The sequence below is a fragment of the Brienomyrus brachyistius genome, chromosome 16, assembly GCF_023856365.1.
Source record: "Brienomyrus brachyistius isolate T26 chromosome 16, BBRACH_0.4, whole genome shotgun sequence".
NCBI lineage: Eukaryota > Metazoa > Chordata > Actinopteri > Osteoglossiformes > Mormyridae > Brienomyrus > Brienomyrus brachyistius.
In genome coordinates, this window is record NC_064548.1 from 20,391,647 (window position 1) to 20,409,771 (window position 18,125).

General features: G+C 47.2%; 1 protein-coding gene across 8 annotated transcripts in view; it reads left to right on the forward strand.

Annotated features, from left to right (window-relative positions):
• LOC125709858 (nck-associated protein 5-like) overlaps positions 1-18,125 on the forward strand; it is a 121,047-nt gene that overhangs the window by 91,831 nt on the left and 11,091 nt on the right. For 6 of the 8 annotated variants that reach the window (XM_048978818.1, XM_048978817.1, XM_048978815.1 and 3 more), the window contains 7 exons: positions 490-4,043; positions 4,859-4,973; positions 7,710-7,779; positions 13,567-13,854; positions 15,733-15,842; positions 17,042-17,162; positions 17,637-17,815. In XM_048978818.1, coding sequence (XP_048834775.1) covers positions 490-4,043; positions 4,859-4,973; positions 7,710-7,779; positions 13,567-13,854; positions 15,733-15,842; positions 17,042-17,162; positions 17,637-17,815 — 4,437 coding nt within the window. Of the gene's footprint in view, positions 1-489; positions 4,044-4,858; positions 4,974-7,709; positions 7,780-13,566; positions 13,855-15,732; positions 15,843-16,922; positions 17,163-17,636; positions 17,816-18,125 lie in introns of those variants that run through there. The other 2 variants (XM_048978824.1, XM_048978819.1) reach the window with 2 other exon arrangements.

An 18,125-nucleotide genomic window follows, 5' to 3' on the forward strand; every position in this document is an offset into this window, starting at 1 on the left:
TGGTTCTTCACCAAAGTCCTCCTGCTGGAGTAAAAGCTGAATTTGCTTTTGTGCCGTTGGGCTTGTGTGGGAGCAGTTTAGACAGGATACGCGTCTCTGGGATCCCTGATAGCTCGAACTGCAGCCGTACATAATGCAGAAAATTCGGTTTCCTTTAATTACAGAAGCCGTTTAATTTCAGTAAGACATTTTTTAGCTTTAGCTCCCTTTACATCAGCTCAAATGTTCTCTTCTGCTAAGTATGAAAAGGCCTAAAATATTTAATTGCAGATTGAGGCTGGCAAAGTAATTATCTCAATCATCAGCCTGTTCTGCAGTAAATATTACGTGTTGGAACCAGTGCTGAATAGTTTGGCACCTCAGCTCCCTTGAGAGCACTAACAGCTATGTGAAGCTTGCAGGTACTTCAGCATGGTCAGCACAGCCTTGCAGTTCCCCTTCACTGGGCAATGAGTGATTGTCTTGCGTCTGGTTCTGTCACCCTTACAGTCATCTCTGACATGGGAGAAGAGGATGAACCTGGGCTCCTCGGCACCTGGGAACATCTGCAACTCTCCTGAGGAGCAGCCCCCTACTCAGAGAAAGGAGTGCCATATCCTTGCAGGGCTAAAGAGGCTCCAGAAGCGACTGCCTAAGGAACCAGGCTCCTTGTTCTCTAAGCCGGGATACAAAGACTGCATGAACTCCAACGAGGGTATCTACTCTCTGGGAGTCAAGTACGGTGCCCAAAGCATGCCTAAGCCTTCTGTCACTGGACGGATTGGTATGCTTGCAGTGAGGAGCAAGACATTCGCTTATGATTCCGATGACGCCGATGATGAGTCTCCTCGCGCACCTGCCCACCTGAGCAAAGACTCATGGGTCTTCTCTAAGAAGCTGACGCACAGTGTGTCCGACAGCCTGTGCAGCTGGGATGGAGGGCAGGATCATGAACTAGGGGATGATAAGACCCCCCCTGGTCAGAAATCTAAGCAGCCTGCCGAGAAACTCACAACCTTCACCAGTGGAATCCTCTCTGGTAAGACTATCCACGATCCATCTCTGTCGGACAACAAACCTGGTTCCACGGAGGTCAGCTGCTGCCACCACCTCTCAGACACGAATGAATTCGACTCCATGGTGGAGAGCACTGACAATCATCTCGCTGTTAGCTGTCCAGCAGAACGGCTTGAAAGGTACCCCAAGAGGCTTTCCGCAGAGTTGAACAAACTGCCTACAGACCAGGTCCAGCGCCGCCCTCTCAGCCAGATTATGCTTCCAAATAGAACTAATGACTTACAGGCAGAGGAGCGCGTTGCGGTGATATTTGATGCCGAGGATGGAGAGCCCATCCAGCTGAGTGTACAGCCCACTGTGGCCATGACTTGCAGTGATCTTCCTGAAGATGGCCTACAAAATGTGCCGACTACCGAGAGTCCCAGGCTGATGTCTCATGCCAGCCCTGACGGTCTCTCAGGAGGCCCTGCAAAGAATTACACTGTCTTAGAGTCTTCAGATGTGCCGGTGCAACAGGCTCCCAGTACAGCAGGTACAGCTGCCACTTTTCAGGGCCAGAGCACTGGCAGCCCTTCTGAGCACCAGCAGAAGTTTGCTGCTCAGCAACAGAAGCTGATAAAGCCTCCATACAACCAGAGCAACAAAGTCCACCCTGCTTCAGCTATGCAAGGCGCCTCCACCCCCAAGACTAACCTCACTAAAATCCCCGGGCGAGGGAAGGGTTCACCACAGAAGTTTGGAAAGGGAGCCAATACTGAGATAAGCAACAACGGCAGCAACCCTGGTCCTGCTGCAAAAGACAGGTCACCTGTATCACCCCCGGTAAAGCTGTCGAGATTTGTTAAGTCGACTGGGGGCAGTCAGGTTCAGAGCGCAAAGGGAACTCAGATGAGCTCTAAGCTCCCATCCAGGAATGATTCTGGTAAAGGTATGTTCTTGCCAGTCCCAAGCTCTCCACCTCCACCCAGGAAGCAACTGGAGAACGATGACATTGGGGAACTGCCTACCCGAGATCAGCACTGTGATAGTGCACAAACTGAGCTCAGGTCCCCTTCCCCTCCAACCCCTCCTGGTCGCTCCACATCGTTACTGATCCGACCAAACTATGACAACTCTCATCAAGCACTTAAGCTGGCGGCTCAACCTCCTGCACCAAGCACTGTGAGGGGACCTCCTACAGGTCTCCAGAAACACCCGCAGCCTCCACCATCTGCACCTAATATACAACATCCGGGATCTCACAGAGGTCAAGGCGCTACAGACCATGACTTGAGCCTCATGGAGGTGACACCTCAGAAGCTGGTGGATAACCAATCCTTAGCAAAGACCTCTACTTTATGTCAGACCCCCACAAAAGTGTCCCCAAAGTGGGTCCCCCCAAAACCATCCCACTCTATAGCATCAGGTTACACACCAGACCATAGTGAACCTGTACCTAAAGGTTTAAAGAATTTTCCGACCTCCTTGCTTACCTCCCCAAAAGATTCGCTGCAGGGTCTGTTTAATGTAAAGAAGAGTCTGCCTCTCGAAAATGGCCATCCCTTGTTATATAAGGCGTCCAGCAGCTTGCCTTTATCTTTAGAAGGCCACCAGCCATGCCTGACGGAGCAGGGTGGACTTTCGGCAGAGGCTCCTAAGACGCCATTGAGCTACTCGGGATCAGAAAACAAAACCCAGGGCTCTGCGGAGAAAGCATCAAAAACCCGCTTACCTATCGGCTTAAAAGCTTTGGTGAAGTCGCCCTCTCTGCTGAGCAAAAGCTCCACAGTGCCAGGAAAGCAAGAGAAGGAGCAAGTGGCCGACAGCAATGGGGGTGCCTCAAAGCCATGTGGATCACCGCAGAGTACCGTAGCCGGAAAGCCGCAGGTGGAGATGAGCGATGGGGGGCATGGTGGCTCTGCGGACAGGGGCATGTTCGCCCGAGCATCAGCCGATAGCAGCCTGGCCTTCCCCAGTGAGGGTCGCCTCTTCAAGCGCTCCGTTTCAGTTACGACCAAGCCGCATTTAAAGCCCGCATTAGGAATGAACGGGGCAAAAGCACGAAGCCAGAGCTTCAGCACTAATTACATGGAAAAGCCCTGCATGACCATCCCTGAGGGGGCTGAGAAGGTGAGGACCCACATCATAACAAATACTGGTGAGAGGGGCAACTCCTTGACCAGGCAGGGCCCATCGACACTTGGTGTCCAACTGAAAGCTTCCAGCGGAGCAGTGGAGGGCTCTCACCAGCATCTTAACACCCGGCCGGACTCCCATCGGGCCATGAGCAGCTCCTGCACTCCCCCTGGTGTCTCAGGAAGAAAGACCTCTCTGTCTAACCCAAAGGAGGACGTTTCCAAAGCCGAGGGTAATGTGTCACTTCCCCAGAAAGAAGTCTGTGGATTATCTCCCACAAACAAGTTTGGCCATAAATCCTCCAAGCAATCCGGAAAAGTGTCTTCCCAGCCTCAGTTTGAGTCAGCTTCCTCTTCGGGCCACGGCCCGGACTCGAAGGCAGAAGGGTGCAGCAGCAAGTTGCTGAGTCCCAGCAAACCTCACATGGTGAAGAGTGGGAAGAGGCCGTCTCCTATCAGCACAGGGCAGGAAGAGCCCGAGAAATGCACAAGTCCGTTGGCCAGCACCATAGAGGAGAAGGTCATGATGGGTATCGTGGAGAACGTGCAGAAAGGTCAGGGGCAAGACAAGGCCCAGGCTCCTGAGAGCAAGCAGAAGAGCAGCTCGTCTCTGGCTAACTGGTTTGGCTTCCGCCGCAGTAAATTGCCAGCTCTGGGTGGCAAAAAGGCCGAGGTTCCCAAAGAAAAGGCGGAGAAAAAAGAGCTGAAGCTGGGCTCGGTGCTGGGAAGCAGGCAGGCTAAATCGGAGAAAAAGAAGGATAAGAGAAAAAACGAGACCTGGTGCAGAGATAGTCAGGAATATAATGCTGAGAACGACGATGAAATAGGCCCTGTAATGGACCATCATGTTCCGATAGGACAGCTGATCAGTCAGATCCAGCGTCCTCCTGCCCACACTGCAGCAGATCACTTCAGGATGGAGCTGCTGAATGGGTAAGTATTCCATGTGATTTTTTGGGCTCTACGCATCACACAAATAAGGTATTGGGTTCACATGCATCATATGCAGGTTCATAAAAGCATCTCGCTGTACCCCTGACACACAATAATCTTTGTGCATTAAGGATTTCTGATGTCTGGTGGATATTGTTATTCAGTGCAGTATATAAAAGAATTTTACCACCCTCTTAAAGTATCGACTGCATTTTTGCACGTCGTCCAGCCGCTAAATGCTGATGGATCCTGCGGTTTGCAATAGAGCAGTGTTTCCTAACCCAGTCCTCGGGGGTCTCCGGACAGTCCATATTTTTGCTTCCTCTCAGCTCCCAGCGCACCTGCACCAGGTATTCAATGTTCTTGATTGGCTGGGAGCTAGGTGGGAGCAAAAATATGGACTGTTCAGGGTTCCCCAAGGACTGGGTTGGGAAACACTATAATAGAGACACCTTCAGCTGGAGCGCTCCAGCGCTCAGCTGTGCAGCTGGGAGGCTTGATGCATGCCCTATGTAGACAGCCCTGGGCTGTCTCAGAGAAGAAAATCTATCATTACCTGTTCTTCAATAAATAGATACACTACCTTAAATTGTAACCAACAGATCTTATTGAGTTAGGAGCTACTAGTTAGAGACATTCATCATCGGCGAAGTGCAGAGACAGACTTACAAAGTGGATTTTTTCAGGCGTCATTGCTAAGGGAGCAGACTCAGGACGGAGGGCTTACGACGTCATTTATCAGCACAATCTCGTTCTACCCGCGTATTTTATATGAATGTGGCTCTGCTGGACCAATCAAATTGTATTTCCTGCAGGAATGTTGCCACGAGTGGTTCCCATGGTGCCGGCCTCCCTGTCATCATCACCCAGGGCGCTGCCGTGAAGAACAGCGAAATGAAGAAGGATCTGGAGATGGCCGCCGACGGCACGGTAAGGGAGACGGTGGCCTTCAGTGAACCCCCACAATTCCTTGTGAAGGACTTTCTAAATCACTATTTGTTTTTGTGTTTATGCTGTGAACTTAGTTTAACTTCTGTAGAAACATGTTTGAACTTTTCTGGAACATACAGTGCTTTGCAAAAGTCTTAGACATTCAAAGAAAATGTTCTCCAAAAAGTTACTGATATCTTGCTCGGTGTCTAGATGAACACCGCTTCAATGCTCAAACCTCTCCTCAGGGGCACCTCAGCTATTCTATGTATTCGTTCATTTTGACCATCAGCTTGCTCAATGAATGAATGAATGAATTAAATAAATAAATTAGTTAAATTACTCAATGGGGTATTGATTAGCCAAACAATGTGGGGTAGTGTTCAAGTCAGAAAATAAATGGGCGTGTTGCAAGGTTTCTGCAAATACTGGGGTGACTTTAGGCAAGATTTTGAAATGGTCAAACTGGCACATTTTGACATCACAATTTCATAGTGTAGCACCAACAGGAAGATTATTTAAACATTTTCTTTGACTGCCTAAGACTTTTGCACAGTACTGTAGTTCTTTTCAATACTTCCCTTGTGCCAGTAGTTTCCTGTAGCTTAGGATAAGCGGGTATAGAAAGTGGATAGATGGATAGATGGATGGTAATGTACTGTATGAAGCGTAGGAGCTGCTGGAGTGTGTAATGTCAGGGATGAGGTGAAGCTGCTTGACATGATGGCTGCGGATGTGTTCCTGTCCATCCATCCTCATGACCATTTTACATGTGGATGCCTCGCATGTGAAGCCAGGGAGTGTCTGCAGCTTACTGTATGCTGTGTTTACAATTACTTAAGCGTGCATATTGTGGGAAAATAAACAAATCCATCAGTAATAGCCCCCCCCCAGACACACACACACACACACACACACACACATCTCCAATTCATGGTCTGGATTCTTGGATAACTGATGCAGGCACGCATATAATTTGAGAACAGCCATGCAAGGGCAGCGAGGCAGGGATAAATGTGGGCCGAGCAGAATGATGAAGACAGATAATGGAGGCAGGAAAGATGGAAAAGCCGAGAGAAAAAGTGAGTTTTCTTTTTTGAATGGCCGTGACTGCCGTACGTGGGAAATCTAGCCCGGCTGATGGCGAGTTTTGATACGGAAGCGACGGGTCTTATCAGAGATACTCAATTTAACAAAAGTGCCGTTTAATACCATCCTAGCTGTCTGTACTGTACCCGCTCGCAGCTAAATGTTTTAAAGGCGTACCTTCAATTCAGTGCAATTTCCTGCTTGATAAAAAGGCATTTATTCCAAGGCCCACCATACCAATGTGCCTGTATAATTTATCATAATGCTAAGGGGACAGTCAGCAAAGCAGCGCTTCAGTCTGCCCACACATTTCTCAGGTGAAATCAAGCGTGATTGGACAAATTGGAAAAATGGGAGGTGCTAACTTTGAGTTCAGCATCAGAAAAATGGATGATGATGATTATTATTATTATTGTGTACATTACCATATAAGTAGAGTTCATCAAAATCTGACATAAAATATAGCTTTTTTTTTTTGCATTTATATTACACTCAGTTTATCAATACTTTGTTTAGTGTCCCATATTTCATAATGATTTAATAATGTGTGTGCATGTTATGGCTTCACCTTGGCTAAAAACTATATTTGGCGGAAACCCCCTTAAAAGAGACAAGAAAAACAGAGAAATAGAAAGAACTGGACACATTTCCTGTGTCAAACAGATGATTCGCAGAAGGTCCAGCGGTGATGCTCTTGTGCTTCCTGTTCCTGCTGCTCCTGGTTTTTCTGAAAAGATAAAAAGTGCTAAATATTAGGGTCGGTAAATTAGATTTTGAGGACGTTGCTGAATGACCAGCTTGTTGAAATAAACCTGTGGTTGTTAAAGCAGAATGAACGCCCCCCCACCCCCACCCCCAAGCCCAGAACCCTGGCCACACGCTTACTGGAGTTGCAGTGATTCTGAAGGCTGTAAAGGTCAGCTGGATCACTGCCTGTTTGCTCTACCTTGAAACAGCCATTTCTAATGCCTGGGTAATTATCGAAATGTCCTAAATGTTTGTCTCAGATTATAATAAGCGGTGGAGAGCATCGACTGCGTGGCTCTCCATCGTAATTCCCCGGGGCGGGAGTCATGGCGAGTCGAGTGGCCTTCTTTCTCTCTCTTTCTTTCTCTCTCTTTCGTTCTCTCTCTCTGTTTGGGCTTCTGCTCCTGGTCGGTTTTAAAAGAATTAAATAAAATCCATCAAGGTAAAGGCCAGCGCTCTGCCTGCAATTTCAGCCATTATTACTCTGTGCTCGCTTTTTAGAGAGGGACCTGAGTGTGAAACATGAGGCTGCTCACCTATGATAATCCTTCGCATTGATTCTCTTACGACTGGAGTTTTCTTATTAGTTTACAGACTATTTAAACACAACCCATTTTCGTAACTATGAAATATGTTTCTCCTCCTTACCTTTCCCCTTGTTTCACACCCAGCTTAGGGATTCCTTTTTATTGCTGTGTGGGTGTCCACAGTTAAATGTGAGATATCCCTTTAAAAGTCTCTGCCTGGGCCTTTAATATTAAACATATTGGTCACAGATTGGTCCCTAAACCTCTTTGCTACCCACATATGAAACTATGATGGTATAGTGCTAGTTAGCTTGATATGAAAGCAGAATCCCAGGGTGAAACATTAACCTGGATCTGGCCGCTTCTCCCACAGAAGATCATGCTCAAGGCTGGCCGTGATGAGGACCCTGCTTCTGAGTCACCGTGCCAGGACCACCTTCCCGGTAAGGACTCCCCTGTCGATAGGCTTCCCGCCGCCCTACACTGTCTAAGATGGGCACCTACTCATTATTTACAGCCCGTTATTTCCTGGCAAGCACTGGCATCCTGATCGGTTGTTCCTTTGCCTTTGCCCTGGTTTTCCTGGAAATGCTATGGACTTAGATAGAAGCATTATAGCCACTGGGTAAGCATGTTCAAAGTCAAAATACTTTAAGCGGCTCAGTTTATTGCGTATGTGGACGGACACATACACACGTACCCTGCAAACATTCTCTGGAATATAAATGCTAATGATCTAGAATCCTTTTTTTTTTCCTGCATCAACAATTGCAATTAGTGCCTAATTAACGTGCAGCGGCAGGACCTGCCAGAATATCCCACTGTCAGGCTTGTTGTCCGAATCAATAAGAAGATTTGTCAGTAGAAAACGAAGGGAAAAAATAAGGTGTCAGGCAGGTCCAAAGAGCAAGAGGTCTAGTGGCAGCATTACTACGCTGGCAGATGGGTTTCTAGGATGTCAGCCATGGTGCCAGATGAAGGAGGAAAGTGCGCGGGTTCAACCCGAAGCAAGGAGAGGCAGAACGGCCCGTCTTTGCCTGCCGAGGACACGCCCCCCCCCTCCTCCAATAGCGCTTAGCTGAAGAGCTAGTTTGGCGACACGAGTGCACCCACACATTCTGTCATTAAACAGTTATTAAGGAATTATCTCTGCTTATATGGAGAGCTGGCCAATTAGGGGCCTCAGCCAAGAAGTTCTTTCATTTAAACACGATCATCATCCAAGAGGAGTTTGCATGCCTCTTTCGATTAAATTGATCAGATTTCCCTCATAATTTAGAAGACAGCACTCATCCAGACTCAGTAATGCTGGGAATCCGGACCTTCTGACTCACGGTTGTAGCTGTTTCTGCACATATGTGGTCCAGGATATTTTTGCCCACTAGTGGGGAAAGTGGGACTCTGGCATGTCTTGGTTGAGTTGGTTCTTTGGTGAGGCTTTTACCACAGAGGGCTGGGATTCTCCGGTATCAAGTTATATTTTCAGAAAAAAAAATAAACAACAAACTGTGTGGTAGAGAGGATCTGAAGCTCTTGTCGTTTCAACAAGTACCATATGGTTTGGATAGTTATCTCTTAGGATAAAGAAAATCTAAATAACTAAATGTTAATGTGTTAATGCAGAGGTCTTTCTGATATAGAAAATTGGCTTAATGGTTCCCACACATAATCAGAAACATATCAAAAGCAGATGGTGCAGGTGGGAATGATCGTCGAGCTCTCGGGAATAAAATGCATATTTGCATATGCACACAAATTGATGCACAAATGCACACAGTTCATGGAGTGGCCTGCATGAGATAATAGAACTTATAATGAGCGTACAAAGCAGGCCACGGAAAATGCCAGCGAAAAGGGTAGCAAAAGTATTGATGTTTCTGAAGATCACTGTAAACATGGTCCACCGTTCGGCGAGACGCGACCGGTGATGTGCCGCTTGGGGAGTGAAGGCCGTCCATCTGAGCGGAGACCTGCCAATGCCAGGCACACAGCGACTCCTCCGCAGCTACTCACCAGCGAACCGTCTGCGAACTCGCGAGCAAATGTGGGCTCTGTTGCTTCCTAGTGTGGCGCTCTATGCCGTCTCCGGCGGGCCACAGAAAGCGACAAGAAATTCGCAGCACATCGCACACCCACCTTACACAGTGTGGGGGTGAGCTGTCAGAGGTGCCGAGTCCTGGCAATTTTCGCTGTGGCTCAGCAGGTTAATATGGTGTACCTGAAAGGGGTAGGTTACTGGTTCAAATCCCGGGGTTGGCAGAATGATTTCCACGTTGGGTCATTGAGGAAGGCCCTTAATCTTGTGCTTTCTCAAAATAGATAAAACCATCTACTAAATAAATAATAATGAAAATGTCTTGTATGATTTATGATGTAGCATCATCCAAAGTTCATCAGGATAATAAACACACAAGATCTAAATACTCTAGTGTATCAAGAAATTTGAGTGTGTGTGTGTATATGTGTGTGTATATTATATATAATGAATTCTCCATTTTCAGTGGACATGAAACAGTATGGGTGTGTTGTTCCTCTTCAGACGTGACATGATAAAGTTACACTTAGATGAAACAAACCCAGGAAAACCAGTTGCCCCCATGCACCCAGTATCAGCGTCCAGGCTGCCTTCTGGTGTAGGAACTTCCCTAAATTCAGGTGCATGGAGAAGTACCGCTTATTGATGGATGACCATCTATCCTAACTGCACATTATCCTGCTTTCCAGACTAGGCTACTAAGATTTGTACTTTTGTGTGAAAAATATAGACCAGGGTTTCCCAATTTCGGTCCTAGGAGGGCCAGTCTACAATACAGTTCCCAGCAATGAGCTTATGTACTGCATAAGGTGTGACTGAGCAGGGAAATCAGCAAAATGGCCCTACAGGAACGTAATTGCGGAACCCTGATTCAGACCTTCCTGTAAGGCCACAAAACAGATCCTTAACAGGGCTTTCAGTTCTTTCTTCTGCATTATATGGATTCAAGGTCAGGATTGGGGTTCTAGGTCATCTGTACCTCAGGGAGGCCTACCAGGCCATGGCCAAAGGTTAAGGGACATTGTGGACATGTGCTTTCACCTTCACTCACCATCTCCAAGAAGACAGACTGAAGCTCCAGTAATTAAAGCACCTTCAGGAGAGACGCTGTTGAGTTGAGGGGCCCTTAACACTGGCAGATAGTAGCAGAAGGTTTGATTCTTAAGCCCTTCCAGAAAGACCTACCTTCAAGCAGTGAAGGCGGGCTGTCCTTTCCTATTATCCAGAGTCCTCGGCTTCCCGAAATGAAGCTCTTTCTCACCGCACCCTCGCTGTTAGGTCTCGCACGTGTATTTTAGGCCGTGTTTCTGAAATGTGTAAAATTACCTCAATTTAACATGTCGCCACATAGGCTGAACCGGAGCCAGAAATAAAATTCCTGATTAGAGCCGTATTTTAATTACCTTGATGCCATTTCCCAGCGCTTTTGAGTATGAATTAAGTATCTCATAAAGATTTTAGCGGTGCCTTGATTTAGCTTCCGATCGCTAGCCTCGTGCCCAGTTTTATGTGGCTGTGGTCCCCGCTGTGACTGCTGATATCACGCCCATCCAAGCTGCCCTACGGCATGCGAGGCGCTTGCCCTATTCTAAGTCCTTCTCATTTTATTGTTCATAATTCAAGCTAATGGTCAGGGTTGGAGTTATGGTCATCGATACGTTTGTGGATAGAGGGTCACAACAGGGTTGCATGAAACAAGCATATTTGTGCAATTTAATTTAATTCGTGTTCAATTTAATTTAACACACACATTGAGCAAGATGTCAGCTATGAATCTCATGACCTGTCTGGTCACAGTGTTTTTAACCTGCTCCCCAAATCTCTCCCCATTAAATTGCCGCTATATTTTCCCCCTGAATAATGGGGGCGTCCTGCAGCCATAACCAAGCCCCCATCCACACGGCGTCCAGCCCCCCACCTGCTAGAGCTAGTCGGGCACCCGTCTGGCTAGCTTCAGGGTCCTCATTCCAAAGACGCGGGGATACAAATCTATGGTGAACGTGGCAGCTTTGTGTGGAAATCAATTTCCAATCGGACTCTGATGTAGCCTCTCGCCAGCACCCCCAGGGGGGGTGGGGGTGTGTCAGCCCCTGTCATGCAGGCTGTTCAGAGACAGGGTGTGGCGAACCAACTAGCTCGGTTGGTCGTGGGCTCCCATCTCTTCTAAAGGTTCGTCCAAATGTGGGTTTTTGTCAGGGCCGTGCTGAGGCGAAGGGTTCCCCCTCGGTTAAATTTGTGGTTTTTGCTGCATTCGTGATTGAGAAGGAGCGCGCAGATACCGGAAAGGGGGCACGTTCTACCATTCGAGTTAAAGGGGCAGGTGCTCAGGTACCTCCCCCCACTTATCCCTAATTTTCCAGGCACCGTAGGTTGTCCCTGTGGTGTTTTATGCTCTTTTTGGAATTAGTATGTGATCCTGACGGGGATCCAACTTAAGGATGTCATGTAAAAAAATAAATACTTTGATGCCAGTCTAAGTTGAGACATTCTTCTTCCTGTCAAATCGCCTTTTTCTCTCCTCGGTGTGGCTCCGTCCCCGTAAGGCCACAGCCCACCGAAGCGGGTCTTTATGGAAGCCGTCGGTAAGGAAAAAGTGCTGTGGGACAGCGTGCGCATCGGGGGGAGGAAGCGGAAAGGTCACATGGAAACGCTACGTAGCCCTAGCCCACATCCAGCCGGCAATATGCCTTAATGCGTGATTTATGGCCAAAGACGTATCATCCTAATTTACCCGGCGTAAGACTAATCAATCTATATTTATCTGGAGAACATAGGAGCCATGAGGCATTTTGATATGAGCTAAATTCACCATCTGTCGCTTGTGCACCTCCAGGTTCCTCTAGTAACGTATCTCCAGCGTAGGAGTGTGGATGGGGGGAGACGAGGTAAAACCCGCCCTCACTGGGTAAACCTAATTGGTTCTAGTAATCACATCCACTCATACTAAAGTATTAACTACAGATATCTGCTGTGCTTATGCCACACCTCCTTGTCCATAACTTTCCTGTTAATATGTTTGTGGCACACTGCCGTTTGTGACCATGCGCGTTCTGGTCAGACACCATTCTTCTTGGTACAAATATGAACATGCGCCTAGGTTTCCCAAGCCTGGGTGAGGTAGGAATGGGTAGAGAAGACTTTGTTTGCAATACATACCTACATAAAAATCTTCCAAGAAACCTGCAGTACCTGGAGAGGTCCTGAAACACATTATCATAGCTGTATGAAATGTACTGATAAAAATATATCTGCATAAAGCACCTACTACTTTGGCATCCTGATAAGGAAAAGGTGGATGGATGGATGGATGGATGGATGGATGGATGGATGGATGGAAAGTTCCTACCGCAGTCTAATATTCACAAATCCATAAATAAAATATTTCACTAAGTTGAAAATACATGTAAGTTTTGGACTTAGGTTCCTTCTGATTTTTTGCACACTAGCACATTTGTCTATTGTGTTATTTGTCTAATGACCCCTGTTCAGTCTGTTATTGTTTCATGGTGAAAAGTGTCACTGCACGCAGAACTTTTTCCGTATTAAATTCTGTGCTCTTCATGGCAATTAGTGTGGAACTGGAAGCCAGAATCCTTCACAGATACTTGTAATTGGATCACAGTGAACAACAATCCATCTGTCACGTTCGGGGGAGGACCCTGTGAAAGAGTCAAATTACAAAAAATAAAATAACCATCTGTTGCATAAACGTCCCTGCATTACTACACACTGTCATTTTGTGAGTGTAAATTCTCTGTTGCATGGCATAATATTAATGTAGGAGGCAATAGAAAATCCGGAATAAATTGACATTCACTGTAATGCAGCGGACAGAGTTTGTGTGAATTAGATTCGGGATGTATTTGTGCAGACATTATGCAGAGAGGGACTCGCCAGGAACGACCACGAGATACAAATCAGGCCAGTTTATTGAGTCTTTGGTTTTCGTACAGTCACATAAATACCTCAATGCCATTAAATGACTTCACAAGGACACAGTCTTATTTAAAGTCACTATAACACAAATGAGGTTACAGGAGAAGTAACTCTCTTGTTCTTCCTTGGTTCTGCTCCGTTATTCGAACCTTTATACGATATCACGTATTCCCACAACCCCTCTCCCTGCCTGTGACTCCCACGGATCCCTCCTCCTCCTCCTCCACCTCCTCCATCACACGCTTCTCCTGCACCACAGGCTCCAGCTGTCAGATGCGAACTTTGGACAGCGGAATTGGAACCTTCCCCCTTCCTGAATCCGTCGCTCGGGTGCCGGGGCGGCATCTTCCAAAAACAGAATTCTGCCCCAGGAGGGCATCAGCCGATCCCACTGAGCCCACCCAGGACCTTCCTCTTCCCGCGCTGCCTAAATCCAAAGTGCCTTCCTGCCCTGGGACCTGCCTCAATCACTCTGTGTCGTCCCCCAGCGTATCTGGCAGCAGTATGACGGACCCTGTGAGCTGGACCCCCAGCACTGAATCCCCAGGTAAGCTGGTATTATTCTGCTGCTCTGCTGCGGCTTCCAGCGCAGTCTTCCTGTTCGCACCTTGGTCGGCCCGGAGCCTGACTCAGGCACCATGGCCCCTATCTGCTACATTTTAAACAGTGTAAAAATAACCAGCTCCTTCGAGGGGTGAATTATTCAGCCTGTGAGCTCACAAGTCCTGATCCTACCTTCTGGTACAGAAGAGGCTGACGTACATTTTCATTGAAAGTTTCCAGCCACGTACTTCGTGTGGAACTTTAATCAGGTTCTGTCCGATCAGTGAAGTATCTGGAATGCAGTTTTCCTAGTTCGAAAGAAGCGTGTCACACACAATTGTAACTGTTTCTGGAGATCGTAATGAGATTTTGCTGTGTGAAATGCACATGCTTGTGATTCTGTGTCTTGAATTGATTGGGCTTGAGTGAATTACCATCAGCAAAATAATGCTGAGTCAAGCGTGAGGGATGTCAAAGGGAAAACATCAGGCTTTATCTCACTAGCTTCCATTGGTCTGTGCAGTCTTGTGTGAGACGTGAGGATAGCTGACAGAAAGTACCTCAAAGAGGAACCTACTCAGTCCCCCAAGTAGAATTTGACTTGCTGCATTCACAACACGCACGACGTTTACTGTGCTGTTTGTACTTGTCGGTGTCAATTGTCCTGTATTTTTGAACTCTCCAACAATGTTTGCCCACTACGCACTCTGTGTCGCTAGGTTGTTACGTGTAAGTCTTACATTAGTCTTGTGTTAATTTATGCAGCACCTCGGACCGTCAGAAACACCGTTTTATTTTTACCTGTGCACTGTATTCAACTGTGAGTGGTTAAGAATGAACATTAAAGACCTACTTGACTTGACAAAATGGGAGCCAGTTAGCGATCTGCGATTTTACGCTCTCTGCATCGTACCTATCTCTATGAAAGATGGCACCTGAAAGAAGCCGTTGAACAGTGAAGTGTTGAGTGATGGGTTTGTTTCAGACCGAACTGTAGATTCATAGACACAGAGTCAGCACATCATCCCCGTCTACCGAAGACCCCCACCCCACCAAGACGTGGTCTTCGGTTTTAATTAGGAGCGGTTTACTTAATTAATTGGATAGTAGCTGCCCATCTGTAGAACATTATGCTGAAGGGGTTTATTCATTTAGATAAACGTATTATGTGTTCACGCGGACACAACACGTATAATATTGGGCATAAAACAGAGAGTGAGTTAGGGAGGTCGTCCTCTCCTCACTGCAATTAAAGACAGAGGTTGGAGAACGATAACTCGATGAAGGACTCATACTGGAAGCATTGCAGTTCGACAAAGCGATTCTTAGCAGCAAGACCTCTGTTTAATCTCTAATCACAAACCCAGATCTGAGCTTCATGTATAACATTGCCGGATTACGATCGAGTTCATGTTTAAGACCAATCCACTGATCTCACTGCAAATTTCACTGCAACATGTATTCAAGTATGGCTGACAAAGGTTGTCACAAAGTAATAAACAAACAAGGAAAAAAGACTATGAAGAGTATAAGACAAAACAAAATACAACAAATTAGATATTATTGATATTCACAACTATAAATTAAAACACACTTTTTATCAGTTATTCTTTAAACGGGATTAGCCACAAAGACACATATTAGTAATAGGAAATGATCATTAATTAACACAGTCTCCTACTGAGGTCTCTCGGAGAGCTACATCTCAGAGGTCTCTCAGTGAGCTCAGGCAGGAACAGCACATTTATTCGTTCATATACTGATGCTTTGTGTCCTGTAATGAGCGCCCGGCCAGCCGAGCATGTAATTTTGCTTGGGTTTCACTGCGATGCACTTTTCACTGAGTGTTCGGACTCAATCTGCGTGACTGTGATGCACCCAGGCGCTGTGCTTCCTAAGCGGCTGAACCAGACTGTGTACAACCCAGGCCCGGAAGACCATAGCAAGTGCACCGATGCGAGGGGCACCAGGCTGGACCACAATGTCTCCACGGTAAGGACTGCTCACTCCCAGCACCACCGCTTCCTTCACCTCAGCATAGGGCTGGAGGCAGAGCCGGATCCACAGTATATGGGCAAAAGTATTGGGACACCTGGCCATTACACCCGCAGGAACTTCTATGACATCCCATTCTAAATCCATAGGCATCAATATGGAGCCGGTCCCCCTTTTGCAGCTATAACAGCTGCCACTCTTCTGGGAAGGCTCTCCACAGGATCTTAGAGTGTGTCTGTGGGAATTTTTGTCCATTCATCCAGAAGAGTATTTATGAAGTAAGGCACTGATGTTGGACATGAAGGCCTGGCTCACAGTCTCCATTTTACGATGGACCACATTTCAATTCACTGAGCTCCTCACTACAACCCATTCGTTTACAAATGTTTGCAAACCTGACTGCATGGCTGGGTGCTTGATTTTATACACCTGCGGCAATGGGTGTGAATGAAACATCCGGATTCAGTGACTGAGAAGTGTGTCCTAATGCTTTTGTCCATACAGTGTACATTTTACCTAGGCAAAGCTTTAGGGGGAGGCCCCCCTACTAAGAAAACTGATGATTATTTCATGTCCTCCACAACACAGGTAATCCGGGGGCCCAAGGCAACTCCTTATTCTACATATAGCTGTTCAGTTCATATTTGCTTAAAATTCACTGTGTTCCATTGGTAGTGTTTTTGAAAACTCAATAACAGACAGACAATGAAATACTCACTAATATACAAATAAAAAGTTTGGTTTAAGCATTGGGCGGCGTTGTTTTCCTGGTGGCAGTCATGGGTATTTATTAGCTGGGGGGAAGGCTGTACTTCACTGAACTCTTCCCAGATGAATATCTGCTAAGTAGAATTTGTGAAGAGAATGAAAACATGGCAACTATAAGGAGGCGCAGTTTTTCCCCGTGCTGTTTATTTTGCGGATTACTCATTGAAATGGATGGCCTTAAAATTGTTTGGGCTTCCTCTGAATATTATTTAGATAATGGTGAGATTGCGTTGGGCTTATCGGAGCAGAGCCGTGCCGAGGAGCGAGTCGCGCTGACAGGGGATCGTACATCTTGCCGCCGTCGGACAGGCAGCCGCGAGCGCGCATTCGACTGACGCGCATCCGAGGGTGAAGGTGGTCCCGTCGTCGGCGAGCGAGGAGCCTCGCGTTAATGCATGGCGGTAACCGCGGCCTTGCCGCCTCTCCAGGACAAGGCGCTGCGGGTCTGCCTGTACTCCGGCAGCAGCAGCGAGCCCGAGGACGACCCAGAAATTGACATGGATTTGAGGTGCCGACTTCCACACAGTAAAACCAAGAATCTCACCCAAGGTTGGTTCACCTCATTTATTTCTGTTTGTTCCTTCGTTTCCCTCCATTTCCAGCCCTTGTTAGTTCTTTCTGATTCAGTGCCAGATAAACAGGCTTCTTCATAGCATCCGGACTCCTGGGCGTGTGGTGCTGAATGCTTCCAGTATGACGGGAGCACCAAGGGACTGGCTGATCCCTCTGTGCATCCCAACATCCCTCACGGGAAGGCTTGGCCGCCTCTAATTATCCGACGGCGCGTTATTATTATCAGAACATTCCTGTTCTCTCACGATCGCCTGTTAGATGATGATAAATTACACTGGAATGTGATTGGCTGTGTGGAGACACCAGCCCCTTCTCGCAGCGATAATGTGTATGGGCCTCTGTTATGGCGGTATGTATCGGAGATGGGCACAGAGGCCCGGCAATCTGCCGCCGGCTCCGGCAGCCTGGCCAGAAAACGAGAGACACACCGATGTGCGTCACTCTCCACAGCCGATGGGGACCAGGAAGTGAGAGCCCAAGAGAAAGTGGGTGTTCACTGGTCCATCATGGACTACTACCGACAGGAGTTGCTCGTCCGGTACGGCGACGACAGGCACGCGGGGGTCTCTCCATACGGCTTCCTGAGCAAAGACGACAGACCAGAGATGGACACCGGTCACTGTGCTGCTGTAAGTGCCTGCATCCCTGCCTCCAGCTTTGCACGGGAAGCTCTCCCACTACAGAAGCTTTAATAGCTCAGGGGCTTCTGAGTAACTCTTGTCTTCTGCTGTGCAACTCGTTCATTCTTGGAAAATAATGAAAGTGCAGCGAATGATGCGTTTTCTCCGGTGTTAACCTGCGTTACCCTGAAGTCCATCACTGTTGTTTTTGTAGGTTTTAGCTAAAATTACGTTGAGTGCGTTTAAAAGGTTGCAGTTCAGTAAATAATAATACATTTAATCATACACCAGGAGCCTGTTTCAGGAAGGTAAGTAGTGG